Raw genomic sequence first — 26,025 nt, forward strand, 5'->3', positions numbered from 1 at the left:
TGGCTCGTTGAGGTCACTGAAAATGTAGCTATTCGTCACGGTAGAACGGATTATAGCTACAACGGCCATTCACTCTCGTCTAGCTGGTCCACTTCTATTGAAATCTACGAGTTGATACATTTTACAGGTTTTGCGGTGTTTGCGTGAGCTGTCTCAAAACGGAGCTGCACATGAAGTCAATCGCTTCTGGTTGGGTACATTGTGTACTTGGTGGAACAGTACGCTGAGCCACCCTATGCGTCACTAATTCTCATTAGCATTCACTCATCGACCATTACCACTGCCCGCCTTCATCCCCGCCCGCCCGCTCGACCATTCGGCTTTACCACGCTCACCACCCTTATCAAGCCCGCAGCCACAGTCCCTAGTTAAACTGCCAAATAAGCGGCCATTCATTCTGCTCGACTGTGCCCAGTTATATCAAAATCAGCAAGTGGTGCATTTTACAGGTTTTGCAGTGTTTGCCTGAGGTGACTCAAAACGGAGGTGCACATGAGATCAATCGCTTCTGGCTGGGTGTATAATACTCTACTCGGTGAAACAGTAGCTAAGCCACCTTAGGCGCCACAATTACCTAGTCACATTCACATTGAATCATCGACCATTACCACTGCGAGCCTTCATCACCGCCACCAATTCTCATTCACATTCACTCATCGACTTTCACCACCCCTACCAACCCCCCCGCCACAGTCGCCAACCAAACAGCCAAATAGCCCATCCCCCTAGCCCCGCCCCCGCCTTCCCCCTCGTCTTCCCCACCCCCGCCTTCCCCGTCCCTTCCCACCCGCCCCACCATTTCCTCCGCCGTCCAACACGGATGGACGAACCACCACGCCTCACCAGTAAGCAAATGCTCGCCCTGCCCGACCGCTCCAGCCGCGAACCCCAACTCCTCCAGTGCCGCCGCGGAAGTGCTCGCAGGCGGTGTGAAGTACAGCACTGGCACGCGGTAGTTGGGGGAGTAGAGGATGTTGTAGAGGACTGCTACCTGCTGTGGCCGGGCGCGGAGAGCGGTGGAGGGGAGGGATTCCGAGTCGTCTTCCTCCAGCTCCGCCTCCTCGTCTGGCTCCCCGTCCTCTACGCCAACGAGAGATCCCGCAGCCGCAGCCACAGGCGCAGGCAAGTACCGCCGCAACTGTAGGAACGTATCGACACGCTCACCCTACCCCCACCAACCCATTACTACACTGCTACTTTTACCCCCCCCCCTCTCCCCAGCATGCCATGTAGGTTAAGTGAGTACTTACGAACCCCGCCCCCCTCTCCCTCAACACCCACTCCCCAACGTCATATCTATACCCCTTCTTGGCGAGCCACTCCTGCGTTCTGACGAAGTCGCCGCACACCGCGCGGAACTCCGCAGCTGTGAGGAAGGGGTAGTCGCTTATTGCCGTTGCTGGTGGGGGTGCTGGTGGTGGTGGAGGTGGTGGTGGCATGGGGTGCGGTTGTGGGAGGGGGTGACGTGGTGGCTTGGCCAAGATGCGCGCGTGTATGTAAATTGGAAATGCGCAGAGTAAACGGAATGGATGGTGGATGCATTGGCATGGGGGATCACTCGTGGAATGCATCACTCGGATGAATCATGAATCATGAGTGCGGATTTCGGACGTGATGTCTCAATTCCAAGAGTTCAAGACCGTGGCACGAGACGAATGTAGACTCATCGGACCCATTCAGTCCCATCAGACTCCAGCGCCCCAACAAGCAGCCATTACATAGGTAGATAATAGATACCAACGGGATGTTTCAATTTCTACCAGAGCCCACGTCATATCATCGACATCGACATCACATACACGGTACACCCAACCCACCCATCCCACCCATCCCACCCAGTACTGATCTCAGCCCACACAGTGTCCAATGTCCATCTTCATACCATCCATCCATCCGTCCCATCCAATGTGGTTCTCATGAAGTAAAAGTAGTGGTAGCATCTAAGGTACCTATATGACAATGGACACAATAGACAATAAACAACAAACAGTATGCATACGACCAAACGACCAAACGACCAAACCAAACGAGAAAAAAAATAAGCAACAAACGCCTCCTTCCTATCCTTCCTATCCTCCCTCCATCGTTTCCTCCTCCCCCCTCCATCGTTTCCTCCTCCCCACATTGCACATACATTTGATTCAAACCCTCAACCAAAAGAACGAATGAAAGAGCAACAGGAAGAAAAGAAAGAAAAGAAAAGAGAAAAAAGAAGGAAAACAGACAGACAGCTCATCCAGTGAGCGAAAGCAAAAAAACCAAGGTCAAAACCAAACCCCACCCCATCCCCCAACCAAAGCTAAAAACCAAACGCAAACGAGACCAGTTAAAATCCAACAGAAACGCACACACGCATGCAGAACAATCAGATCGAACCCGCAAAAAAACAAAAACAAAAACATCAAGAGCAAGTGAGTAAAAATAGTAGCTAAACAAATAAAAAAAACGCCAGAATCCTGCACACCTTCATTTGTCCGTCCGTTCCCTCCCACGGATCCCTCCCTGTGCATACGTCTCTCGTCGTATCAGTTGAAACCCAAATGCAATCCCCCTCCAATCCAAACCAAAAAGCAAAACCCTCATCGCCAACTGAAAAAGCAAACACAAAAACAGCAGAAAATCAAAAAGTAATCCCGAAATCAGCACTCCCTTAAAAATAACCCCCCACCCCAAGAGCGCCATAGCATAACCATGATGGTGATATGTTGATGATCGTAACATCTTCCCTCTAGTAGCAGGTTCGAAAAGAACAATGCGAGATCCGAGCCAAGTAGTAACCCGTCGTAGCGGGGGAAAAGAGAGGAAACCGCAATAAGAATATAGCTGTACTGTGCAGTGTATTGTATCTTGTACCGCTGTGTCTCATAAAAAAATGGAGCAGGGGGAAAAAAAACCGCACCATATGCCCGCTAAATAGTGATGATGCTGCCGCTGACGATGGTGATGATGCATGGTAACCAAAAAGTTAACGATGGCTAGGAACCGGCGATGAAGAAGTGAGACCCGGAGATGGCGAGAAATGGCGGAGATGAGGCGATCCATGGGCGGAGTTTATCGGTGATCGACGAGCCAGTCCATCCATCTTCTTCCTTATCGCGTTGAGCCGTTGTCGAATGTTGACGAGGACTATACAGCAAGTCAGTTTCTATTATTTCGAACAGGAGAGGAGAGTGGAGTTGGCAACGTACACTTCTCAATGAGCTTCTTGTCATCATCATCCAGATTCATCTCATCGTCGTCACGCTTCTCGAGCATGGCTTCCAAAAGACGTAACGACGTGACATATGCGACTTCGCATCCGGGCAGATCATCGCCAACCAGCTCGTTAACGGCCGCCGCTCTGCTCATCTCCAAAGCCCGATCGTACATGAGCTTTTCGGCCGTCACACCCGTTGTGAGCATGAAGTTGCCGTCGGTGGAGCCATGGGTCACATCACTGTTGTAGTTGCTCGGGTGGCTCGGGTGACCGAGTGGAAGATCCTTCTGCGCCTCGATGATCTTCTCTTGCACAATCTGTGCCTTCTCCAGTACTTCGTTGTATCGCTCACGAATCCATTGGACCACGCTATTCATGCGGGTGCTGGCGGCCGTACGTGCAGCTGAGACTGGCTTGCCGTGCTGATTCGTTGTAGCCCACCATACATGTGCGACGTCGGTGGCCTTCGACAGTAGCGATAAAACCTTGACGAAGAGCACCATGCATTCCTCTGCAGCTAAGATGGTGGCGTCCGGGGTAAGCTCGAAGCTGTTTTGGCCATCGGAAGGCTCCAGCTGCACGCCGCCGGTCGCTAGCAGTCCCAGGCCTTGAGGTTGTGGTCCGGTCGAAGGCATCAGCTGCGCATATTTGACCTCCGCAAAGTTGTACACCACATCGCTTCGGCTGGCACTGTCCTCGATGGTATGTAGCGCCACTGCGTCCTCCTCGATCAGGTTACCACCGTTCCCGACCACAACCAAACTACCGGGCCCGGGGTAAGGCGGAAACGGCGAGGCCATATTCGGCGGGCTGTGGTTCGGGGGTGATAGGCCCACGCCGAATAGCCGCATGTTTGCAATCTCCAACGCTTTCGCGAGGGCCGACTTTGCCGAGGCACCAGGCGACGATCCGTACTTTCTCTCGTAAGAACCCATGGGATGGACGTATTCGCCAGAACGCCCGGGCGCCTGTCGAGGGGATGATCGCTGGGTCCCACCGGAGCTCAACCTCCGTACCAAGGCATTAGCGGAAGGAGGTGTCACTCCTCCGCGTCTCGCTGTAGCAAGTTCGTCGGCAAATGCATTGACTTGGACCTGGTGCTTGTCCACAATCACGTAGTCTTCGTCCGAATTCCGAAGCTCCCGGCTGTTGTTGCCACGCTTGTGAGTCATACGGCGAGACGGTTCTCTCTCGCGTTGCTGTTGCTCTCGTTCGGCCTCGCGATGTTGCATCATCAACGATGTGCCTGGCGATGGATTCGACTCTCTGCTGTGTATCCGTTCCATCGCTGCACCGCGTCGCTGAAGGACCAAATCTTCCCGAGCCGGAGCTGTAGCGTGTGCAGCAATCCCAGGCCTTGTGAGAAGTGGTGATTGCGGCCTCCCCGACTGCGTTGTATACCTTCGAATTTCGGCAGGCCGTTCTGGTGGCGTGTTCATTGCGGGTACGGGACTGGGGGTGTGGGTCGCGAATGGCAGGACCGAGTTCTCGAAGGTCGACACTGGTCTCGAAGGTCGTGGCGAGGACGACAATGCATCCCGGAAATTTCTCTCTTCCCGCTCGACCCCCAAAGCTCGTTGGTCCGCCACGATCCTCCTGTACGATGACGATCTCCGGATCTCCTGCGCCTCCACGCGTGCAATAGAGTCTGCACGGGGCTTCTCGGGAGGAGGAGTAGGAGTAGTCGCGGGTGTCTCTCGTGCCTCCGCCAATATTACTGGATGCCCAAAGAATTCTTCGAACGACATCCTCTCTACAGGATTCCTCTTCAACAATGCCTTCACAAGACCCCTGAGCTCATCACTCGAAACGCAAGACTGGGGGAAATCGATTTTATCGTTCTTCGTCTGTATCTTCCTGAGAAGATCCACGTGGTTCGGGGCTCTGAAAGGAGGCCGTCCAGCCATCATCTCGTAGAGAACAGTTCCTACCGACCAGAGATCTGCGGTGGCGTCGTACTTTTCGTAGCTCAGGATCTCGGGCGCCATGTAGAGTGGCGAGCCGCACAACGTCTCAGCCATAGCAGTCGAGGGCAGCACGCGTGCGAACCCAAAGTCGGCAAGCTTGAGCACCGGTAACGAGCGGAGTCCAACCAGCATGCGTGACCCCTCCATGTCGCTCTCCTCGCCGTGCTCCGCCACATAGTCTGGTGATGGGTTGAGTAGTAGGTTTTGCGGCTTGACGTCTCTATGTACCAGTCCATCCTTCCGCAAGAACTCAAGAGCACTAGCGAGCTGCTTGACAAAGTGTCTCACCAATACCTCGTGCAGACCGCCACCTGGTGGTGATGGGTAGTCGCGTGCCACGGGCTCCAGACACGGGTGGACGGACGCCATACGATCACGCTTCTTGATCAAAATCGAGAGGTCGCCAACGGAGCAGTACTCCATGATGAGGTGAATGAACTTGTCCGACTTCTTGCAGTCGGTTAGGGCGACGATGTGGGGATGGTTCAGCTTCTTGAGGATTTGTATCTCGGATTCGAGGTTCTCGAGGAGCTTCCGACTAAGCTTCGATCGTTGCACCATCTTGACCGCTGCAAGCGACTTGTTCTTCTAGAGATCACGACGTGTCAGAATCGATCGAAACAAAGATCCAATGAAGCTCCAGGGAAGCTATTCCGACGACCCAGAGGACATAGCAGCGAACAAGTGGCAAGGCGGGAAACTGTCGATAGCTACCCCCCCCCCCCCCGTCGCCGGGCGATAGCTACCTGCAGTTCCAAAGTACATGCCAATATCGCCTATCGTCCAATCGCCCGCTTTCATCGTAGCCCTCCCCTTCCCCCCTCCCCCCAAGATGCAAAAAAGCAGCCAACAAAGCAAAGTGGCGGGGTGGAATGGGAAGCTCACTGTGTGATGTCCTTTGTAAACCGTCGCAAAGGAACCCCTCCCAATCTCGCTGCCTATTCTGTAGTGACCCACAACCAAGTCATTCTGGACTGGACCTCCATTGTTGCCTCCACTTGGCCGCGCCGCCATGACGTCGAAATCCTCAGATAGTGACCAGAGGGTGTAGGTGAATGGAACAGCGACTCAATACAAGCGAAATTGGGTGTAAAGCTACTTCCTCCGCTAGCTCCGCGTTCGTCGATGTCGAGTGAAGAGGGCGGTGTAAAGGAGCATACGATGGGATCAATTAGTAGTGGTGATTGTGAAAGGCGTGGATGAGGGATGGGTATTGGTTTAGGTTTGGGGGATGGGGGTGCTAGAGGTAGAAGTGGTTGTTGTGGTTGTGGTTGTTGTGGTTGTGGTAATGGTGGTGGTGGTGGTGGTGGTGGTGGTAACTGTAATTGTATGGGAAGTTGGGGGGGATGGGCTGGGGAGAGCAGGAGGATCAGTGAATGGTATTCCTAGAAGAGTGTGATAGTCGGGGGAGTGACGAGTTGTTGTCGTTGTTGCTCTACTGCAGCGAAGCTAGCTTCGAACAACCGATAGAGCTTCAAAGTTTGAGGGGGGGAGGGAGGGTGAGTGAGTGGGAGTGTGAGTGGGAGTGTGAGTGGGAGTGTGAGTGGGAGTGTGGGAGGTTGCCTCGGACGGGAACAGATGCAGCACCTTGTAGGTATGTGGGTAGTGGGAGGATACCGAAGGGAGTGGTGGTGGAGGAGGAGGAGGTGGTGGAGGTGGTAGTATGCAGATCCGAGCGAGACAGATAGCGGTTCGTAGATAGCGGACAGCCGCCGGCAGGGCACTATGGTTAGAGGGGCGAGAGTCTCGTACTGGCAGGCGAGGCAGTGGAGGCGGCGATGGGGGCGGGCGGGTTGGTGGTGGTGGTGATGGCAGCAGTGGTGGGCGGGAGGCGCGAACAGTGAACTGTGGCGGCCGTGGTGGAGATGATTGCTATGTGAGGAGTAGTTGTGGTGGATGCAGAGTACTGGCAGGTAGGCAGAGTAGGTATCTCTAGTCCCTCCAGGTAGATATCAAGCTTCAGGTGACTCACTTTGGAGAGCGCGCGAGAGCAACGTTGAAGGTGGAGAGACGTGAAACAGGACAAGAAGAGTCGGGAAGAGGAAGAGCGAGAAGAAAACAATACGATTACTGTGATCGGGTATATTCCACCGCCCGCCCGACTAAGCCATTCCTTAATTTCGGCACGTTTTCAGTCGCATCGCCAACTTCTCTCGTCGCCGGTGCTTCGTTCTGTTGTGTCGGTGATCGCAAAAAGAGGCAAAAGGAACGTTCCGCACTAAGCAACCAACCACTAACGACTGCTGCTGCCATGCCAGGCGCTCTCTCCAGTACCGGTCTCCATGCCGCCGCCATCATCCCCCAGGATGCGAGGGTGTGCAGCGGTGTGCAGTGCACATGTACCGCAGATACCTATGCTAAGTACATACCTGGAGTCCAGCACTCTACTCGAGAACCATACACTGCCGTCTCCGGCGGCCAGGATTCACGCAGCGCAGTCATTCACCCAGACGGTCCGTCGGCCAGTTCGTCAGTCATTCCTTCAGTTCGTCAGTCATTCCGTCAGTTCGTCAGTTACTCCGTCAGTCAGTACTTCGGTCAGTCCGTCATTCATCGGAGGCGGTCCGCCAGTCGTTCAGCTGGATGGATGACTGGCTGGATGGCTGGCTGGCACATGTGGACGGCCATGTCGGATGCGGTCTCTTGATGCTTGCAGCCAGCCAGCCGGCCGCCATCCATCCACCCATGTATCTGTATCGTCAAGGAATGCCAGGGTCTCCTTCTGCCTCCGCGAGCAGAGTGTGATGGTGAGCGTGGTGACCGTGATGGCGTTGGACTGTGCTAACCAACACCGGTCAAGTGTACTCTACCTACTCTACGGTGTGCCTATGAGATCACACAGCCCAAGATATCCCCATACCCCCCGGTAATCTCGAACGCGTGCACGCCCACTACCTACACGCCCACGCCCACCCCCCCAGCCCACCTCCATGACCACCTGCCCCCGAAAAGAGGTCCCCCCAGCATTGGCCTCAGGTGTGTGAATACTTACAGGTATCTAGCCGGAAGGCCAGCTGTCGGCGGAGGCAGATGACATGGCGGAAGGAGAAGAGAAGGCTATTTGCCAATGCGAAGATGGAGATGGGGGGAGCACAGCTCCTTCTTTTTTCCCGCAAAAGAAACTTTCGACTTTCTGCCTCTTTTGTCCGCCCTCTGTGGGAGTGGGTACTCTAGAGTTGGTACTGAGCCTTTTACAGGAACAACAACACAACAGCAGCAGGCTCAGGAAGACGGGCGAGTCGGCGACACTGCAGTTGTTCCTCAGCCTCGATTCATAGGTATCCAGATGACCGAATGACCAGTCGAAATCACGAACAACGACACCACCTCCCTAGCAATCCCCGCGCATCCACTTCCCTCAGACGTCGACGCTGCCAAAACGTGGAGCACATGGTTAGGTACCTACTCGGTGCTCGTCCATCTCACTGCCACATCCACCGAAGTCGCGTCGAAAGGCTCGCGATTTTCGCCATTCCATTCGTCACTCCGTTCATATCACACCTCGCCCATCCGGGCTCGGCACCGAGCTCAGCACGCAAGCATATCCTACCCTACCTACCCCGGACGACGACCACCAACGAACGGACGGAAAACTGATGGAACGGGGGAAACCCATCTCCACGTAGGTGCTCCATGTATCTATGTATGTAGCCGCACTCGCTCCATGTATCTATGTATGTAGCCGCACTCGCTGCGGGCATGGTTGTCTGGTTGTCTGGCTGGTTGTCTGGCTGGCTGGCGTCGTCCTCCTTCTTCCTTTCTTCTTCCTTTCTTCTTCCTTTCTTCTTTCTTTCCTTCTTCCCCACTCGCTATCTCCAGCGCCGCGATTCGGTGCTTGCTTGCCTGCCTGCAAATGCCAATGCATGCTGGCGAACCTCTTTGGCAAAAGAGTATCTGGGTACCGGTACCGGTATCTCTCGTTCGCGTCCGTTCGCTCGTTCGTAGAGTACGTTCGTAGACAAGATAGGCGGATAACATCGATATCTAACCCTCGCAAGGCAGGCAGGGAGCTGGGGAAGAGCACTGGGGGCAGGCCCTGAAATACCCGAAAGGCGAAGGCGAACGAACGTCGACCGACCAACTACGGGAGAAGCATCGGGGGACCCGGGGGTGGGCTTCTAGTGCGCGATGGCGCTGATGCGACCCCCGGAATACCAGGCATAGTACAGAGCACAGAGAGCGAGAGATAGATAGAAAGATAGAAAGATAGCGATATGATAGCCAACTGAACTGCACTGAACTGAACTGAACTGCGCTCCTTCAAACAAGCAAGTAAGCGCTCGCTCGCGCGGATAGGTAACAGTCGACCCCTATTCTGCTATTCTGATTCTGGGTACTCCATCCACCTGTGGTCCTGTGCTGCTGAGTATGGTCCATGTATGTACGGATCCTGCAGTCTTTTGTTCCCCCCCCCCAAACGATACGATAGAGTACATACGACACGATACGATGCGCCCAGCATCCAGCACCTGCGCCTGCACGGTACTTTCTCCATCACAGTACATCACGGTGCATTTATACCTGGTACGGTGGGTGGTGGTTAGTACCACTGTCCACAGTCCACTGCGCACAAGATGTATTATGTCTCCATCCAAGTCACGCGCGCAAGCAAAGCAGGTCCTTAGCAACATACAACCTACGGTACTCTAGTATGTAGAAAACTCCCGGCCGTAACAGCATAACAGGCCCAAAATGCCCAAGAGCAAGAGCGAGCTGGATTCTGGAAGCCAAGTGACAAGTGACAAGTCTCCGTCGCCACCGGCGTCCCACCCCTTCCCTCCCCCATATCCCCCAGCCCATCCCCCAGTCCATCCCCCAGTCCAGCCTTGGAAGTTGAAACAAAGCCCAGCCTCAGTGCGCACGGGAACTTGGAAGCCCGCCCAAGCCCACCCGAGCCGCCATCCTCTACTCACATGGCCGGAAAGACTTATCGCCCCCCTGTTAGATGTGTGGCTGAGGATGTTCAATTCCTACGGTGAGTCAATCACAGCCACAGATATAACAGGGGGGGATAAGTCTTTCCGGCCGTGTGAGTACAGAGTAACTGGGCATCTAATCTGATCTTATACCATCCAACACATTTATGTACGGTGCTGCACCCGGGATCCGCAAAATGATCACGAGTCCCGCCTGAGGTACCGCTACCCTATGGATGGCCGGTTGGCGGCTCTTTGCTCTTCGCTCTTGAGTCTTTGCTCTTCGCTCTTGAGTCTTTGCTCTTTGCCCTTCGTCGGCGGTCGATGCGATGCGAAGGGGATGCGATGGAAATCTCCACGGAATAAACGGAATAAACGGAATACTAGTAGAGCAGACCTTCCTCCCACTCTGTATGGTAGATAACGTCCAATCGCAGCGCCTCACATTTGTTTTGTTTTCATCCTCCTCCTCCTCACCTAGGTATAAGTTGTGCGCGTTTCTGCGCAACTCCGGACTCCCATCCACCCATTCCTGATGATCATTCCTGATGCTGGAAGATGCTGGATGATGTTTGTTGTTGAGAACTGATCGGAGAGTTCGCGCGGGTTCCAGGCATCTACCATACTCTATTCCACTATTCTGGGTATTCTAGGTAGTTACTAGCATGGTCATTGGTTAGTTGGTAAACCACCCAGGCGTGTCTCCCTTTCCTTTTCCCTTTCCTTTTTCGTCTGTATGTTAGGATGTATGTTAGGATGTATGCAGCTCCGCCCGAGTCGACATCATCCCCCCCCCACAGTAAAAAAAGAATGGCCTGATTGATCGTTGCGGACGCGGGGGAGGTCCCCGCGAGGAGACGGGGGGATGATCAGCCATCACGCATTTACATAGCAGCAGACTGCAGACTACCGGGCATGTAGATATGTGGAGTACGGTAGTATGTAGATCCTCATTGACTGTTGACTGTCAAGCACACACCTACCGGTACTTAGGTAGAGGAGCGGCTGGCTGGCTGGCTGACGGATTGGCTGGCGGATTGGCTGTCTGGCTGGTTGGCTGGCGGGCTGGCTGGCGGATTGGTCGGTCGGTCGGTCGGTCGGGAGCTGCGGCTAGGTTGGGAGCTGGGCTGGCAGTGGGCGGCGTCGGATCCGTCGACATCGAAACGTGTCGCTGGATGGTTTTCCTCACATAATCCTCCTTTTGTCCCCTCTGCGTCCGCAAGCCGTTCGGTGCATGTGGAGATCGACGGTACAGCACATTACAGCCAATAACTCGAGTGTGAAACCGAGACGGGGTAAACACTGCTGCTGCTGCCTTCAGTACTTCGCTCTTGACCTTTGACTCAACGTCTGTAGACTCCGAAGGATCGGAGGTAACTCTAAGAGCTCGGAAGTGCTGGCGGGATACGGTATCATAATAGGATACCTATCATAGGATGACTACCATAGGATAGATAAACGAGAATCTGCACTTTTTAAGTTTGGACTGCAGCAGTTGATGAAACGTGTTGCAGTCGAGTCACGGCGAGGTGCGCGCGGGGGGCTTAATTAATGGGGAGGGGGGTCCTCGATGGGGTAGGCTGTTCCGAGGAGTTCAGGTCGAGTCGCCATACATATGTCGATACCGGTACTTATCTATGGGGGCCAAATGTAAGTCGGTAGGTACGATTCGCGATACGGATATCTATCAGACATCCCTATCCCAAGATATCGAACGTGGCCCATCCAGCTAGAGTACATACCCAGGCGGGTATCGGACGTGCCGGCCGCTTTGATCCCACAGTGCCCACATCAAGCTGGAGCTGGCCATTGCGCCGGCTCCCCGTGCGGGCCGCGTCTATCGCGTTTGCACGGTGCGGCACGGATGCAGATGGCAGATGGCAGATATAGTAGTGCTCTATATGCCCTATGATAGTACCATGGAGTCCACCTCCCTCCGGGCTTCCGCTCGCCTTGACTACTACTTTAAACTCAGAGCTCTCGAGCTCATGCATACTATACACATGATCGATCGTCCGGCCAGCTACCCACCTACCCACCTTCATACAACGCATAACCACCATCACAGTACTTACTCCCTCATTACCATCCGCAACACCCCCAAACTATCCGTTCCGCGCCGCACTCTCCATACTCCATGCTCCATGCTCCAGCTTCAGCTTCAGCTCCAGCTCCAAGCTCCAAGCTCCATGCATACCAAGCCCGAGCACTCTATCTGCTACCGTTGCTGCTGCTGCTGCCATTACCATTACCATTACCGTTGCCGTTCCCATTGGTCGTTGGTCGTTGTCATTGTCGTTGACGCGCCGGATCCAGCAGTACATAGCAGCAACAGCAACAGCAACACTCTTCTGGACTATGCATGTGTGTGTGTGCGTGCGTGAGGGTGTGGGATAAGCTTTTGCGATACACGACACCCACGACACCCACGACACACACGTCGGACGCGACTTTCTGTTCGCGTCCGATATGCTGCTGCTTGCTGCTGCGGTGGTGGTGGTGGGTGGGTTTACGAGGGTGGTGGTGGGTGCGCAAACGGACCGACTCAATCCGACTCAATCCGAGTGAACTCAACTCAACTCACTTTGTGGTATAGTATGGGTAGTATAGGTACATGTCAGTGCTCAGATCTCAGAGCTATGTAAGAGTAATCTCCGTTATCGACCCGGAGGCCCCGACGAGCACGTACAGATGGACATGCATACATGCATCCATACCATCTGTACAGACATGCATCCATACAGACATGCACCCATACATCATACGTAAGTACGTATGTGTGTAAGCACCTAGGGAAGTATACCTAATGAACCCAATGAGCCTATGATGTATTTATTTATATATGCGTGCGTGCGTAGTAGTACGTATCATACATGTGTATCTACATAGAGTAGAGTGTGGTATGCATAGGAGGTGAGTGATATACATGATGGGAGATTGGGATTTGCTCCGGGATTTCCTCCGGGGTGGGGGAGATAACCCGCAACGTCCGTGAGCCTCGGGATGCGGGACGTCGGATGCGGACGGACGTCGGTAGTTTATCGTTTGGGGGCTGGCTTCTAGAAGGAGTATATTTATGGGCGAGGCTGGGATGGGAACATTGGGAGGTGGGGAGGTTTTGCATAGAGTGGATTGCCTGCGGCGTGCGGCGTGCTTTGGATGCACGCGAGGAACTCGGGGTTGGGGATTGGGGTCGAGGAAGGAAGAAAGGAAGGAGGGAGGGAGGGGGAGGGGGGAGAGTGGAAGGGCGGGTAGCTAGGCGGGAGTAGGCGGGTGAGATGGGGGCGGGCGGGTCGGTGGGTGCGTAGGTGCGTGGGTGGGTGACGGGCGTGTGAATCATAATCCGTGATTGAGCATGCTGCTTGGGCTTGAAGACGTGATCCGTGAGCGATCGGGCTGGGTACGATAAGAACAATGGCATTTGACCGTTCGATTCCAGTGGCTGCTGGGAAGTGTTTCCTCGGCTGAATGTGGCTATGGCTGGGTATGGCTACGGTAGATCGATGAGTGAGTCATGGTGTGTCAAGACCTCCCGTGCTTGGTAGCAGGAGAAGGGGAGGGGGAGGAGGAGGATCGAGCCCTAAGGATGATACGTACCGTACTGGCGTTGTAGAGGCGTAGGGTACCAAGACGTATGCAAGGCATGAATGGATGGGTGGTAGTGTTGCATCCCATCCCGGTACATATCCGTCCGTGGGCGGGCTGACGACACAATTGCTGGATCTTCAAATTTCACGCCCGCAATCGAGTATGACCCAACGTCGAGAACATCCTGCTTCAATAATCTGCTGAAGCTACTGTAAGTACCTCTGAATTGTTGCTGGTGCCAATATGCATAGTACATATGGCTTCCGTTCTTTCCCCGGCCTTGTGTCACTCGTGTGTCATTGGCTGTAGAGAAACCGCGGAAGTGCTGTTTCGCTTTGTGTGGTCGTGACCGTGGTTATTTCTGTCGCCGGAAGAGGGTGTGGTTTCGATTCTGGGCGAAGGGCTAGGACATGACCATGGTAGTGGATGGAAGTGGGCACTGGGGGGTACATCGAGGGTGGTGACACTCGATGTCCGGTTTACTGGCCCGGGCTGGGCGTGTCGACTAGGCCGGGCAATGTGTGTCGAGAAATGATGTACGGATGTTCGAATGAAGACATAGCTGCTAGTAGTCCACTGCTGCGGACTAAATCCGTTAAGTTAACGAACGTGAAACTGATCGCGAGTGATGTTGCATGACCAAACGTGGGGCCATTCATCAGCTCCGAAACACAGAGAATCAGGGCGCAAGACATCGTCTGAGCTAATTGCAGCGGCAAGTCGATATTCCAAGAACCGAGCAAGGCTCAATAGCGTCTCCCGGTATGAATATCATTCGATCACTCAATATCACGTTCAAACTTCACTTCCTCGCCATGTCCACTGGCGCTAGGTATCGGGCGATCGATGAAGAAACAAAAGCCCAAGCCCATTCACTGTCGCTATCCGGCTGGCTGCAGTCCCATGTCCAAAAGCAACTACGGAGCTCCATTCCCGATGCGAGTCTTGGAACAGTGGTGGCCTTCCATCACCCACAACAACGCCAACACCAATGGCAACCGCTCATCGCTCGACCGGCATACGACTTTGCCGGAGTGACGAGCTTTGTTTCTTTGCGCACTGCGGCCTGTGGAATGGGTTAGCGACCCTGTATCCATTCAGATTGAATCTTTACGTGTGTACATACCACCGGGTGCTCCCGTCGCCGTAGCCCGCTCCCGCCATCCGCGACACACACAACAATTCTCTACGGTATCTGCCCTTGGGGGGCAGATCTACCCTAACCAACCCGTGGAGCGTGTCTCCGGATCCACGGCTGCCACTGTCACCAGCGTCGAGCTGAGCAACCGATCGATCTCAGTATCAAACCAGTATTATCTTCCTCGAAGCCGAACTTTGTAGAGTACTCTGCGTAATGAATGTCTAAGGAACAGTATTAGCTGCTGCCAATCCCCAGATGATCACCGTAAACCAGGCGACAATCTACACTGTTGCTGCTCCGTGGGCGTCAGTGGTGGGCATGGGGCTGTCGCTGGGCAACTGATCGTTAAGAAAAAGGTAGAGGGACTTGGAAGCCGTGCTCTGATCTTGTGATGGTATGTAGCAGCGTCACGCAGTATATAAGCATAATGGTTGAAGCCTTTGCATGAAACGGTTTCATGGTGTAGTTGGTTATCACATGTGTCTAACACACACAAGGTCCCCAGATCGAGCCTGGGTGAAATCACTTCTTACTTTCTTTTTTGTTTTTATTACCTGTATTGTGCATCTTCATATTTGGTAGGTTTTTAGCTCTACAAGATTCGATTTTTTTTTGGAAATGGTGAATGATTACTCGAGTGATCTCATGTGGGTGGCTTTATACCGTGATAACTCACATAAGAGGTGACGTCTCAGTTCTGCTTTCCTGACGCTTGGCGCACAGATTGTTGCCCGAGCAGGAAAGAAAATAAATAAAAGTGTCTAATGTTTTCCCAAAACACAAGTCAAGATTCCCGATATGGCAGGACAGTTGCCAGATACTGCAATAAAAATATTACCTCTCATGTGAGTTATCACTGTAAATTCATGTAGCTTGGTGGTAATGTGTGCTCCACCCGACTGTAGCATCCTAGAAACAGGCCCGTCATGGGAAAGCGGTCCAAGGGCATCCGAGCATGAGTGTAGCGGGCAAGAAGGTATCCCGTTTTGGCCAGCTACAGGACTGCTCCGTGTTGAGACGGGTTGGCCGACTTCTACTGCCTTCTTCCTTCTCTCTCCCACTTCTGTCCTTCTCCTTCTTTCCATCTCCTCCATCCTCACCTTTCTTCTTTTCTTTCTCCTCCACCCGTCTTTGTTCTTTTGCTTCATCTTGGAACTTGCTTGCTATCTTCTGTCCCTCAGAGTCCATTCACAATCACAATCGTTCAGAATTTCCATCATCATGAAGACCTCCGTCGTCATCACCCTCATCTCCGCCATTCTCGGTCTGGCTGTAGCCAACCTAGTCGACAAGCAGCAGCTTTGCACTGACGTCTGCTGGACTTATGATGTCAACAATCACGCTGACTGCCAGAAGCGTTGCATGGATAGCCAGGTATGGGGTTCGAGATGATGATGATGATGATGATGATGATGGTGCTTCTGTTTGACTGGGCTGACGGGAGGGACAGAGGCCTACCGCTGATGAGGCTGGACAGTGCCAGTCGTGCATCGTAAGTTCACTGCCTGATGATACTCGATATGCGCTGACGAAGTTGTGTTCTAGAACGACTGTGCTGCTTACCTCTCCGAGTCGAGGAACGTTGCTATCTACACCGAGTGTAGAGGTGGATGCTTCGCCAAATAGTGAGCTTTCTGACTGATATATTTATTGCAGCTTCATTGACACAGGACTACAGCTTCCCCACGTTCGCTGGAGGAAAGAGGGCCGTCAAGGCTGCACACAAGCAGAAGGAGCACATTCCGGGCCTCCCATCTAGCATTCACCTTCGTCTTGGTGGTGCCAGCTATCCCGTCGAAGATCGTATCTGCGAGGTCTCGTGCCGAGCAAAAGGTGCTGACAACATCTTGGCCAATGGTGATGGTGCCATGGACACTTGTCTGAAGGGCTGCAAGAGATCTCCGGTAGGTGTTGTTGCTCGTGGCTGGTGATATGTAATGATGCTGACATCCTGCTAGAGCACTCGGGAGCAGGAACTTCAGATGTCTCTCGACTGCAACAAGGAGTGTGCAAATAATGGAAAGATTGCGGACGGATGCCTGGAGCCCTGCATCGTGAAGCAGTACGTTCTTCAATGCGAACTACATGACGTGCTATGTGCTGACTTTCAGAAGTGCCCGATCCAGGAACCCCGCCTTTCCTATTGCTCTCAACAATGTCACAGCTCCGGCAGCAACAGTTAACGATAGTTCCGCGAATGCTGTGCCAATCGTCGATGTCGTGCCAACCACATCGAATGGTACTTTCATCGCTCCTACCGCACCCGTCGTACCTGTCGCCGTTGCCCCGCACAAAGCTAGCTCAGCCCGCACTTCTACAAAGCCCAACAAGTCAAAGTCGACTGCCAAAGCCGTAGAAGTCGTGGCCGCTTCTGAATCTGCCACCGCTTCCGAATCGGAGGTTCTATCCAAGACTTCCACTGCCGTTATCGAGAGTGCTACTTCGAAGTCGGACCAGAAGAAGGCGGAGCGAATCAGCGCTGCTGCTGGCCAGTCGTACTTTGAGTCAGCTTCATTCTGGTTCCATGCCGCTGGTACTCTTACTATTGCTATGATTGTTGGATTCCAGCTTGTTTAACTAATTGTGATCGTCGAGACGGTTTATTGGTGGTTTGTTTTATGCTATAACTTTTGCCCTGATGGCTTATTGGACTTGAGAACACTTGTGTATTGTTGGAAGTCCACGGATGAACTGTTGTTGATGATTTGACTTGTTGCTTCTGTATAACCTAGTCTAAATGTCCTTTTACCCAATCAATCCGCCTCATTCTTGTGTCTTTTCTGCTCCTTTCAGTGCCGTCCACGCAATGACGCAAGTAGAATGCACCGCGAACTCGTCTTTATCGTTACGTTCTAGGTCCCCTGCATTGTCCAATATCCTATCGAACTTTGTCCTCAGTTCCTATCAACCGTTCAGTCAGACTGCCTTTCATCACTAGTGAATTCAATCGAGACATACCTCCTTCTCCTTTTCTCCTTGAATCGCAATATTACTCAATGTGTTCAATCTCTCCCACAAACCCTCCCTACCTACCCAGAAGACCTCCCGAAAGAGCCTTTCCTCAACCGGGTTGAATGGTTGATCATTACCAGCGGCAAACACACACCTCCACAGTCCATCCTTAAACCGTAGTGCATCATCGGTCGTATACTGCCAATTCAGATCCCGCATAGAGCTCTCCCACGCAGTTTCGCACTCGAATATCCGCGACTGGTTGTAGTCCTCTACATTCCAGATCAGTCCCAACGTCCCGGGACCGGAAGGATTGAGAACGCGCGCGATGGAGGTGAGTGCCTCGGTCGTGGCGAACCAGTGGAATGCCTGTCTTCGTCAACTAACAGACACCAGGTAGGAGAAGGGGGGGGGAGGGTAGTTACTTGAGCAGTAATGACCGTATCCGCCCAACCATCCTCGACCGGAATATCTACGGCGCTTCCCTTCTTCACCTCGACTGGCAGCTTCTTCTCGCGCAGCACATCCGCCATGGCATCATGTGGCTCCACGGCAACGATCTTGCCAGACTCGCTGAACAGCGGTACGAGGAGCTCGGTGAACTTGCCGGTGCCGGATGCGAGCTCGAGAATTTTCGGGGATTCCGGGAGGCCCAGGCTCGATATCAGGAAAGAGACCGCGGCAGGATGGTAACTCGGGCGGTGTGCATCGTAGCTGTCGGCGGCCGTGAAGCCGGTGGCTGCTATGGGGTTTAGGGTGGTCATTGCTGTGAAGTGGGGATGCGTGCGGGGACGATCATGCCCATGTGAGCTGTCATTGTTATATCTGTAGTATCGCTCGTTGCTTAGTCAGGATCATGAGGGGAAAGGCAGGGACCTTCTCCCCTCATGAGCCTACAGAGGAGTCATTTCCAGATGACTCCTTCCACACAATGCACAGCGAATACCCGGTACAGTCACTATTTTCGCCAGAGGGGGTGGTGAGTTTTGAGGATCACGACATCTAGATTACTATTTTAACCGAAGCGATAAGCTCCCGAGCGTGCCGAGTTGCACATCCGAGTTAGGTACCCTTGTCGGGACCTGCTTCCGTTTAAAGACCCTTACAAGTACCCATGCACCGAGCTCCATTCACCTGGTATGGCCAACCTCTACTCCCACCACCTCCTCCGAAGACATTCGCACTCTACGCACATCAGCCATGGGTAAACTCCCTTTCTACACCTACAGCTCCGGCGATGAAGCTAGCACGCCCATCACGTCTCGCCGCAAACGTCTCACGGCCGTGGCCCTCATTGTTCTCCTGTTTTTCTATGCCATGACCTTTGGATGTGCGCGTCCTCCGCCGCCGGTTGTATCGCTTGAACACCGTGTCGAGCGAATATTGAAGGCCACGCCATTAATCGGTATGCTCCGCCCCCCTCCCCCCTCCCCCTCCCCCTCCCGCTGCCCCCTTCCTCTTGAATACGGTGAATTAGTGCTGACGACGACGCGTTATCAGACACACATGTGGACCTCCCGATCCTCATACGCGCCAAATTCCACAACCAGATCTACGGGAGCAACTTCACGTTCCGCACCGGGCTAGTGGGGGACGTCGACATTCCCCGGCTCGAGAGTGGCCATGTCGGTGGGATGTTCTGGAGCGTATTCATGCCATGTCCCGCGAGCCCTGACGACTTCAGCGATGCGACGTATCTCAGCTTAGTCAGGGAGACATTCCAGCAGATCGATCTCGTTCACAGGCTTGTGGATGAGTACCCCGACGTCCTTGCCTTCGCCACGACGCCCGAGGCGGCGATGGAAGCCCACCGTAACGGGAAGGTTGCCTCCATGATCGGTGTCGAGGGGCTGCATCAGATCGGTAACTCGCCGGCTGTATTGAGGATGTACCATCAACTGGGTGTGAGATATATCACGCTTACGCATGTGTGCAACAATAAGTACGCGGATGGTGCGGCGGCTCTTAGTGGGGCTAAATGGGGCGGGTTGAGTGATGACGGGGTAAAAATGGTCCGGGAGATGAATCGACTCGGCATGATGGTGGATCTTTCGCATGTTACAGACGAGACGATGAGGGACGTCTTGAAAGTGGCAAGAGCGCCAGTTATTTTCTCGCACTCTTCGGCGTAACTATGTCCCCGTTCCTTTGGAAAACTGGCTAGTTGGCTGACAAAATATGGTAGCTATGCGATCTGCCCGCACCCAAGGAACGTTCCCGACGATGTGCTGCACAAGGTCAAGGCCAACAACGGCGTGGTTCAAGTCAACTTCTACAGTCTATTTGTCCATTGCGGCGAAGGGAGGGATCCAAAGGATGCTACACTGGCCATGGTTGCCGATCATATTCAGTACATTGGAGAGCTGATTGGGTATGAGCATGTCGGCCTTGGGTCAGATTTCGATGGTATATCTTTCCTCATGGATCGTATCACTGGATTGTGCTAACTGAAGTGACAGGTATCGATATGGCGCCGAAGGGTCTGGAGGATGTAAGCAAGTATCCGGACCTCTTGAAGGAACTTCTGGCAAGAGGAGTGACGGATGGCCAGGCGGGGATGATCGCTGGTGGAAATATTATCCGTGTGTGGAAGGATGTGGAGCGTGTTGCTCAGGAAATGCAGGCCGCGGAGACAGAGATTTTGGAGGAAGAATTAGACCCTCTCTGGTGAATGTTGCAATTATATATACACACAATATATACACCACCAATAGGTAGCTCTCATAGATCACTTCAATCCTTCACTGTCGAACTCGAGTTTGCTAAACTCAAATAAACCCCCCATGCCACCCCCACAGTGGCCGCAAACGGCATCTGAAACTTCAACGGCAAAAACCTGAAGTTTACCCACTGTACTGCTGGCCAGATGAGATAATTCGCTTTCATCGCGGGGATATAAACATTGTCCAACCGCTTCTTCAGCGCCTCCATCCCGCCGCCTTCGGCGAAACTCACATATGTGAAGAAACCCAACAACCCCACTGGCGCGAACAACAGCTGATCTAGCGCCACGCGCTTCAGCAGCGGGCGCACGCCCTGAGCTTTCGACAGCGGGAAAGACCGATGCAGGAACTGCAGCCATTTGAACTGGACGGGCGCCACGATGAAGCCCCAGCTCGCAAAACGCGCGAGGCGGGCGAAATCGAAACTGGTTGATGCGGGCGAGGTCGGGATAAGCTCCGACCCCGCGTGCGGAAGCTTCTCGAGGATTTTTTCGTCGATGTTTAAAGCGAGCTTTTGTGGCGCCGTCAGCGGTCGCGAAGTGTGCAATAGCCGCTGTCGCACGTGCGTGACCGTTTGCGCGGTCGTGTCGGCCACGCCGCCGAGGACCTGGATTGCATGTTAGTGGTGGTCGTGGTGAAAGGGGGGATGATGGTGTACGTACGAGGTTTGTGAGCATCATTGTCAGCACGGGACGCTTGTTGAAGGCGTGGTCATAGCGGCGGAGGAGTTGAGCGAATACAGTCATTCTTCTGGAGGCGTTGTCGTAGTTAGTGGGCAGTGTTGAATGAAGGCCTGAAGATACTTCGCTCTCACAATCGTATCAATGACCCTATCTACCCGAGTGCTAAATCGTGATGTCACACTCCCGATCCGTCGTGACGTACCGTGCCAAGGATCCCGCACCAGCAACCGACACCTCTGCATGCAATCGGAGATAATTTTATCGAGCAACGAACCAACGAAGGAAACAACCCGTTTCTCCAGACTCCTGGCTCACCACAGCACGAAAACGACGACGGCAGCGGCCAACGTCCGCCGAGGAATTCCAATTCCAAACGGCGGAATAATAATTTACTGGCAGCCATAATGACGTCCACCAGTCACAGCAGCCGCCGCTTCTTCACTGCTTTCTACGATGCCGTATCTCCACTGCTAAGAGCACGGGCAACCCCGCCTCCGTCTCCAAGATGTCGGGCTTTTACTCCGACCGCCTCACTACCGCACTACGGATTCTTTGGAATGCCCTTCGCACCGACGATGAACTCGTGGACAACCTCACGATCCCGCTACGTCATGTCACGGGGCTTCGCCGGCCTCTGTGTATGCACTAACGTTCCGGTGGGGAGTACTTCTTCTACTGCGGCGGCGGTGGCAACCGTGACGGAGGGTGCGGGCGGGCTGAAGAGGCCGGCAAAGAAGGGGATTCTAATGCGACTGGGATTTCGATACATGAGTACCTCCGCAGTGCGAAGGAGGAGGAGGGGGGTGGGGATGGGGGAACCGGAGGGGTGGAGTCTAGGACTTGCGCCGCAACGACGATGCATATCTAGTCAACAGCCGCCGGAGAAGTCGCCTCCACCACCTTCGGAGAAACCACCATCTACACCACACGATGAAGAGACCACCAGGGCCTCGGCCGATATGCGCGGCCTCTTCGACCGGGTATCGCATATCCACCGGCCGTCGAAGGATGAAATGTTAGCGGCGGCAACGGGAGTGTGGCAGCGTTTACGGATCCGCGCGAAGTGGTCGCTTATACGCCAGATGCGGCCGTATAGCTTTGAGGATGTTGCGGCGCTCTTTTCGTGGTTGTTTCTTGGACATGTTGTTTGGGTTGTGGTTGGGACGACGACGTTCCTCAGTGTGGCTATTTTCCTTGTGAATTCAGTTTTTGCTCAAGGTTTGTGTTTTTTTTTTTACAAGCTGGAGGGGCAGCGCTGATGCATTGCAGAGAGTCTGGCTGGATTGATCGGAAACTACCTTACCAAGGAAACAGGTCTCACAGTGGTCTTCGAATCTGCAATCGTCCCGCGCTGGAAAGATAACTGCATCCAGTTCAAGAACGTCTTCGTCTCCCGCCGTCCCGGAAAGAAACACAACCGCCACAACGTCAGCAAAGGCTCCGCCGAGACCGCCGCTGCAGCCGCCGCAGCTACTATCCGCGCCGGCGGTGGTATCGAGCCCGAGTCGCCGCAGCATGTCGACCCCGAGGAGGAGGAGGACAACAACCTCACCCAGTTCGATGTCACCATGGAGACGGTTAACGTTACGCTTTCCTTTGCGAGGTGGATGAACGGCAAGGGACTACTGAAGGACGTCGAGATCAAGGGTGTGCGCGGTGTTATCGATCGGACTCATGTTGTCTGGGAAGACAACGTTGACCCTCGCAGCCTGAAGCACGAGCGCCAGCCAGGTGACTTCGAAATCGAGTCGTTTAAGCTGGAGGACTTCCTGGTGACTGTCTACCAACCTGACGGCTTCCGCCCGTTCCACGTCTCCATCTACTCCTGTGACCTCCCCCAGCTCCGGAAGCAATGGCTCTTCTACGATCTCCTCAGCGCCAACTACTGCTCGGGCTCCTTTGATGACTCCCTCTTCACCATTCACCCACGCCAAAGCCACAACATCCTTCCTGGAGCCAACCGCGACGCCGAGGACGGCCGTAATCTGTGGAAAAAGACTAGCCGCCTCCGCATCGACGCCCTCGAGATTGACCACCTCAACCGGGGTATCGAGGGACCTTTCTCCTGGATCCAGCAAGGAAATGTCGATATCGTCGCAGATGTCCGCTTCCCACTCGACGACGACGCCCAATTCACCAAGCTCGTACACGACATCTACGAGCACATGGAAGCATCTGTCGCCGCCTCCAGCCCAGATAAGGAGCACCACGACTTCTCGTCCATCATCTCCTCAATTGGCAAAGATCGCTCGGAAGAGAAATTCCTCGTACTAGATCTCCACGTCCAGCTTAATGACGTCCGTGCCGCAGTCCCGATCTTCTCCAATGATCTGAGCTACGTCAATAGCGCTATGATCCGCCCCATCGTTGCCTACGTAAACAGCCGGAATACATACATTCCCATCAACTGCAGCGTCGTCAAGTCCCTGGGCGAGTTCGATGGCAGTTGGACGGTGTATGATAGTGGACTGATGGATGATTTGTCTGCGGAGGTTACTTGCTCCCTCCCCGACCCTCTCACTCTTTTTTTCGTGTTGCTGACGTATGTGCGAAGACGTACGAAGCTTTTGCGCGCAACGTACACGATCAACAGGCCCGACGAAGGAGAATGAAGAAGGTCGGACTGTGGTCGCTCCAGCTCCTGGCCCAGGCGTTCTTGATGGCCATGGCCAGTAGTGTGGCGTAGATCTTCTGACTCATCTCCAATCCGTTTTAGTTTTTGTTTTACTGTTCATGTAGTGAGGTAGATGGGAGGATGTAGGAACCATATGACGATGTGTACAATAAGTATGATACCGGTAGAGGGGTGTACCGACTAGGAATTACCATGGGAAGCTCACGTCCCATCACCGACCAAGTGACTCCGCCGCCATCACACGGATTGACTCGTAATATGTAGATGGATTGCCTCGTCGTATAAAAACCCATAAGTGCTCTTCTGTAGTCAATCACGCTATCCGGCGGCTCTGCCCAGAAGACACGTGCACCTCCCAGGAACTGGGGTTGAACGAGAGCAATAAACAAGCCTCTTTTCTCAAGCACTATCAGAACGGGGAACAGGACAGCTGTGATGCTCTAGTTCGTGTGAAACTGCTCGATGCTACAGTTGCACCCAGGAGGTGAACTTGAACGCTTGTGGTGCGGCATTTGCACCGCCAAAAGCCACACAGCTTAGTCAGTAAATGGTTGAGACAACATTGCAGGTTTCTGTCGATCAATTATTGATTGCCTGCATTGGCGATGGTCAACGAAAGTACAACACACACCCACTCCCGACACATATGCTAGACCAGTGAATAGAGTTTAAGTCATTCTCACCTTCACAGCTTCTTCTTCCGCTTCTTTCTTCTTTCCTTTCTCGAGGTGTTATTTCTCTTGTTCAAGGGCGCTAAACCACATCTTTCAACCTCCTAATCCGACTTACGTACCCACTACCGACTGCCCGGCAATACCATCTCCATCCACGACAACCATCACCGCCAAACCCACCACCTGTCAACACCTCCCTCCACACTCCGCCTCCTCCTCCACATCGCACATCGCACACATCCACGATGGGCATCCTCCAAACACTGATAACCTACCTGACGGCGCACCCTTTGCCTCTTAAATCCGCCAGCACCTCGGCGCACCTAGCCTCCTACGCGCCTCACTTCCTCGCCTCCAGTGAAGCCACCAAAGACACTCAAGAAACCTGGTACATCTACGAGCAGCTCCTCCTCGCCTCCCTCCGCACATCCGATGACTCCTCCGCGCGGCTGTGTCTACAGCGTCTCGGTGACCGTTTCGGCGCCGACTCTCCCCGAATCCGCGCTCTAACCGGGCTCTACGACGAAGCCGTCGCCGTCACACCATCAGACCTCGACGAGATCCTGAAGCGGTACACTGCCCTTCTCCGCGATGACCCTACCAATGTCGCCATCGAGAAGCGACGGATAGCACTACTCTCGTCCCTCAACCGACCAGAGGAGGCGATCTCGGCCCTCACCAAACTCCTCGCTCACTCTCCCACGGACGCAGAGAGCTGGGCACACCTCGCATCACTCTACCGCTCGCAAGGTCTCTACGCGCAGTCTGCGTTCTGCTTAGAAGAGGTCCTTTTGATCCATCCGAATGCCTACAACATCCACGCGCGTCTGGGCGAGACGGCGTTTATCGCAGGCCCCGCGGACGCGGAGCAGCTGGCGGATGCGGTACGATACTTCTGTCGGTCTGTAGAGCTGTGTGAGTGGCATCTGCGTGGATGGTATGGACTGCGGTTCGCGACGGATGCGATTTTGGCATCTCCCACGGTGATTGCAAAGATCGGCATGAAGCGACGAATGATCGAAGCACTCAATGCCAAAGCTACCGAACGACTTGTGGAGATAGTGAGGAGAGCAACAGCAGGAGAGGAAGGATGGACGGGCTTCGAAGCGGCGGAGGTGCAGGCTGCGGGAGAGCTTATCGCTGTCGAGCAGCCGGTGAGGTGATGCGGGTTTGTGTTTTGCGATGTGATGATAAGCGTGTTTGACTTTTTTACTTCTTGACTCGATCTTGCTTTCTTGTTCCTATTGGGTTGAAACCGGTGTTAACGGGAAGGGGAACTGTGGCTTGGATTTGATTGTATATGCTGGGCTGGCTGGCTGGATTAATGAGCTTTTTTTAATTGTCTCCTTCCCGACTCATCACCCGGCTTTTTTTCGTCACTCTCCCTCATGATGGGCGCGAGCAAGTAAGCGATATGACTGTGATGTATCTTATATTTCCTTTACAAAAATTATGGTGATGGGCGAAGTAAGCTGAAGTAGAGCGGGAGTGAGGGAGTAATTGAACAACCGTGCTCAATACTGTCAATGCCGTTCGGTTTGCTCTTCTTT

The 26,025-nt window shown here is 53.8% G+C and overlaps 9 protein-coding genes and 1 non-coding gene across 10 annotated transcripts; 5 read left to right on the plus strand and 5 right to left on the minus strand.

Moving 5' to 3' along the window:
• Positions 1–233: 233 nt before the first annotated feature.
• BZA05DRAFT_474547 (uncharacterized protein) lies at positions 234–1,642 on the minus strand (the record flags this gene model as incomplete). Its single annotated transcript, XM_051488132.1, has 3 exons — positions 1,251–1,642; positions 831–1,165; positions 234–243 (listed from the first exon to the last, which is right to left on the minus strand). The coding sequence occupies exons 1-3, from the start codon at positions 1,569–1,571 to the stop codon at positions 234–236; spliced, it is 666 nt and encodes a 221-aa protein (XP_051338596.1). The 5' UTR covers positions 1,572–1,642.
• Positions 1,643–2,200: 558 nt separating this feature from the next.
• On the minus strand, positions 2,201–2,843 carry BZA05DRAFT_64151 (uncharacterized protein). Its single transcript, XM_051488525.1, has 2 exons — positions 2,537–2,843; positions 2,201–2,344 (listed from the first exon to the last, which is right to left on the minus strand). The coding sequence occupies exons 1-2, from the start codon at positions 2,719–2,721 to the stop codon at positions 2,233–2,235; spliced, it is 297 nt and encodes a 98-aa protein (XP_051338597.1). The 5' UTR covers positions 2,722–2,843; the 3' UTR covers positions 2,201–2,232.
• BZA05DRAFT_64150 (uncharacterized protein) lies at positions 2,844–6,358 on the minus strand. Its single transcript, XM_051488524.1, has 3 exons — positions 6,049–6,358; positions 3,189–5,751; positions 2,844–3,126 (listed from the first exon to the last, which is right to left on the minus strand). Exons 1-3 carry the CDS (start codon positions 6,175–6,177, stop codon positions 2,966–2,968), a joined length of 2,853 nt encoding a protein of 950 aa, XP_051338598.1. The 5' UTR covers positions 6,178–6,358; the 3' UTR covers positions 2,844–2,965.
• An 8,901-nt stretch (positions 6,359–15,259) lies between these two features.
• Positions 15,260–15,333, plus strand: BZA05DRAFT_t204. The gene has a single exon. It is a non-coding gene; the product is annotated as a tRNA-Val (tRNA).
• A 696-nt stretch (positions 15,334–16,029) lies between these two features.
• BZA05DRAFT_419351 (uncharacterized protein) lies at positions 16,030–17,385 on the plus strand (the record flags this gene model as incomplete). Its single annotated transcript, XM_051485587.1, has 6 exons — positions 16,030–16,182; positions 16,259–16,300; positions 16,354–16,408; positions 16,465–16,712; positions 16,767–16,870; positions 16,920–17,385. 6 exons carry the CDS (start codon positions 16,030–16,032, stop codon positions 17,383–17,385), a joined length of 1,068 nt encoding a protein of 355 aa, XP_051338599.1.
• Positions 17,386–17,393: 8 nt separating this feature from the next.
• Positions 17,394–18,699, minus strand: BZA05DRAFT_64264 (S-adenosyl-L-methionine-dependent methyltransferase). The gene is made up of 3 exons (XM_051488526.1): positions 18,186–18,699; positions 17,767–18,129; positions 17,394–17,709 (listed from the first exon to the last, which is right to left on the minus strand). Exons 1-3 carry the CDS (start codon positions 18,522–18,524, stop codon positions 17,572–17,574), a joined length of 840 nt encoding a protein of 279 aa, XP_051338600.1. The 5' UTR covers positions 18,525–18,699; the 3' UTR covers positions 17,394–17,571.
• A 16-nt stretch (positions 18,700–18,715) lies between these two features.
• Positions 18,716–20,492, plus strand: BZA05DRAFT_400411 (renal dipeptidase family). Its single transcript, XM_051483887.1, has 4 exons — positions 18,716–19,165; positions 19,261–19,888; positions 19,946–20,166; positions 20,220–20,492. The coding sequence occupies exons 1-4, from the start codon at positions 18,961–18,963 to the stop codon at positions 20,429–20,431; spliced, it is 1,266 nt and encodes a 421-aa protein (XP_051338601.1). The 5' UTR covers positions 18,716–18,960; the 3' UTR covers positions 20,432–20,492.
• On the minus strand, positions 20,493–21,302 carry BZA05DRAFT_374540 (uncharacterized protein; the record flags this gene model as incomplete). The annotated part of the gene is made up of 2 exons (XM_051481765.1): positions 21,146–21,302; positions 20,493–21,090 (listed from the first exon to the last, which is right to left on the minus strand). Exons 1-2 carry the CDS (start codon positions 21,227–21,229, stop codon positions 20,494–20,496), a joined length of 681 nt encoding a protein of 226 aa, XP_051338602.1. The 5' UTR covers positions 21,230–21,302.
• A 655-nt stretch (positions 21,303–21,957) lies between these two features.
• Positions 21,958–24,020, plus strand: BZA05DRAFT_400416 (mitochondrial distribution and morphology protein family 31/32). Its single transcript, XM_051483888.1, has 3 exons — positions 21,958–22,384; positions 22,436–23,658; positions 23,721–24,020. Exons 1-3 carry the CDS (start codon positions 21,976–21,978, stop codon positions 23,850–23,852), a joined length of 1,764 nt encoding a protein of 587 aa, XP_051338603.1. The 5' UTR covers positions 21,958–21,975; the 3' UTR covers positions 23,853–24,020.
• Positions 24,021–24,409: 389 nt separating this feature from the next.
• On the plus strand, positions 24,410–25,989 carry BZA05DRAFT_400418 (uncharacterized protein). Its single transcript, XM_051483889.1, has one exon. The coding sequence runs from the start codon at positions 24,721–24,723 to the stop codon at positions 25,636–25,638; it is 918 nt and encodes a 305-aa protein (XP_051338604.1). The 5' UTR covers positions 24,410–24,720; the 3' UTR covers positions 25,639–25,989.
• The last annotated feature ends 36 nt before the right edge of the window (positions 25,990–26,025 follow it).

This window comes from Tricharina praecox (genome assembly GCF_024521635.1).
Source record: "Tricharina praecox strain CBS 144465 chromosome Unknown BZA05scaffold_15, whole genome shotgun sequence".
In the NCBI taxonomy this organism is placed as follows: Eukaryota; Fungi; Ascomycota; class Pezizomycetes; order Pezizales; family Pyronemataceae; genus Tricharina; species Tricharina praecox.

What these genes read in the sequence shown, in the direction of transcription:
- BZA05DRAFT_64150 (XM_051488524.1), bottom strand. Translation starts at nt 6,177, where the DNA reads ATGGCGGCGCGGCCAAGTGGAGGCAACAATGGAGGTCCAGTCCAGAAT. An exon ending in TTTACAAAGGACATCACACA is followed by an intron (nt 5,752 to 6,048) that starts GTGAGCTTCCCA and finishes CGTGATCTCTAG; the next exon opens with AAGAACAAGTCGCTTGCAGC. An exon ending in CAAGAAGCTCATTGAGAAGT is followed by an intron (nt 3,127 to 3,188) that starts GTACGTTGCCAA and finishes CTTGCTGTATAG; the next exon opens with TCCTCGTCAACATTCGACAA.
- BZA05DRAFT_400418 (XM_051483889.1), top strand. Translation starts at nt 24,721, where the DNA reads ATGGGCATCCTCCAAACACTGATAACCTACCTGACGGCGCACCCTTTG.
- BZA05DRAFT_400416 (XM_051483888.1), top strand. Translation starts at nt 21,976, where the DNA reads ATGGGGGAACCGGAGGGGTGGAGTCTAGGACTTGCGCCGCAACGACGA. An exon ending in GAATTCAGTTTTTGCTCAAG is followed by an intron (nt 22,385 to 22,435) that starts GTTTGTGTTTTT and finishes GATGCATTGCAG; the next exon opens with AGAGTCTGGCTGGATTGATC. An exon ending in TGGATGATTTGTCTGCGGAG is followed by an intron (nt 23,659 to 23,720) that starts GTTACTTGCTCC and finishes GTATGTGCGAAG; the next exon opens with ACGTACGAAGCTTTTGCGCG.
- BZA05DRAFT_64264 (XM_051488526.1), bottom strand. Translation starts at nt 18,524, where the DNA reads ATGACCACCCTAAACCCCATAGCAGCCACCGGCTTCACGGCCGCCGAC. An exon ending in ATACGGTCATTACTGCTCAA is followed by an intron (nt 18,130 to 18,185) that starts GTAACTACCCTC and finishes TGACGAAGACAG; the next exon opens with GCATTCCACTGGTTCGCCAC. An exon ending in AAGGAGAAAAGGAGAAGGAG is followed by an intron (nt 17,710 to 17,766) that starts GTATGTCTCGAT and finishes AACGGTTGATAG; the next exon opens with GAACTGAGGACAAAGTTCGA.
- BZA05DRAFT_400411 (XM_051483887.1), top strand. Translation starts at nt 18,961, where the DNA reads ATGGGTAAACTCCCTTTCTACACCTACAGCTCCGGCGATGAAGCTAGC. An exon ending in ATTTTCTCGCACTCTTCGGC is followed by an intron (nt 19,889 to 19,945) that starts GTAACTATGTCC and finishes AAAATATGGTAG; the next exon opens with CTATGCGATCTGCCCGCACC. An exon ending in CCTTGGGTCAGATTTCGATG is followed by an intron (nt 20,167 to 20,219) that starts GTATATCTTTCC and finishes CTGAAGTGACAG; the next exon opens with GTATCGATATGGCGCCGAAG.
- BZA05DRAFT_64151 (XM_051488525.1), bottom strand. Translation starts at nt 2,721, where the DNA reads ATGTTACGATCATCAACATATCACCATCATGGTTATGCTATGGCGCTC. An exon ending in TGGAGGGGGATTGCATTTGG is followed by an intron (nt 2,345 to 2,536) that starts GTTTCAACTGAT and finishes ATGCGTGTGTGC; the next exon opens with GTTTCTGTTGGATTTTAACT.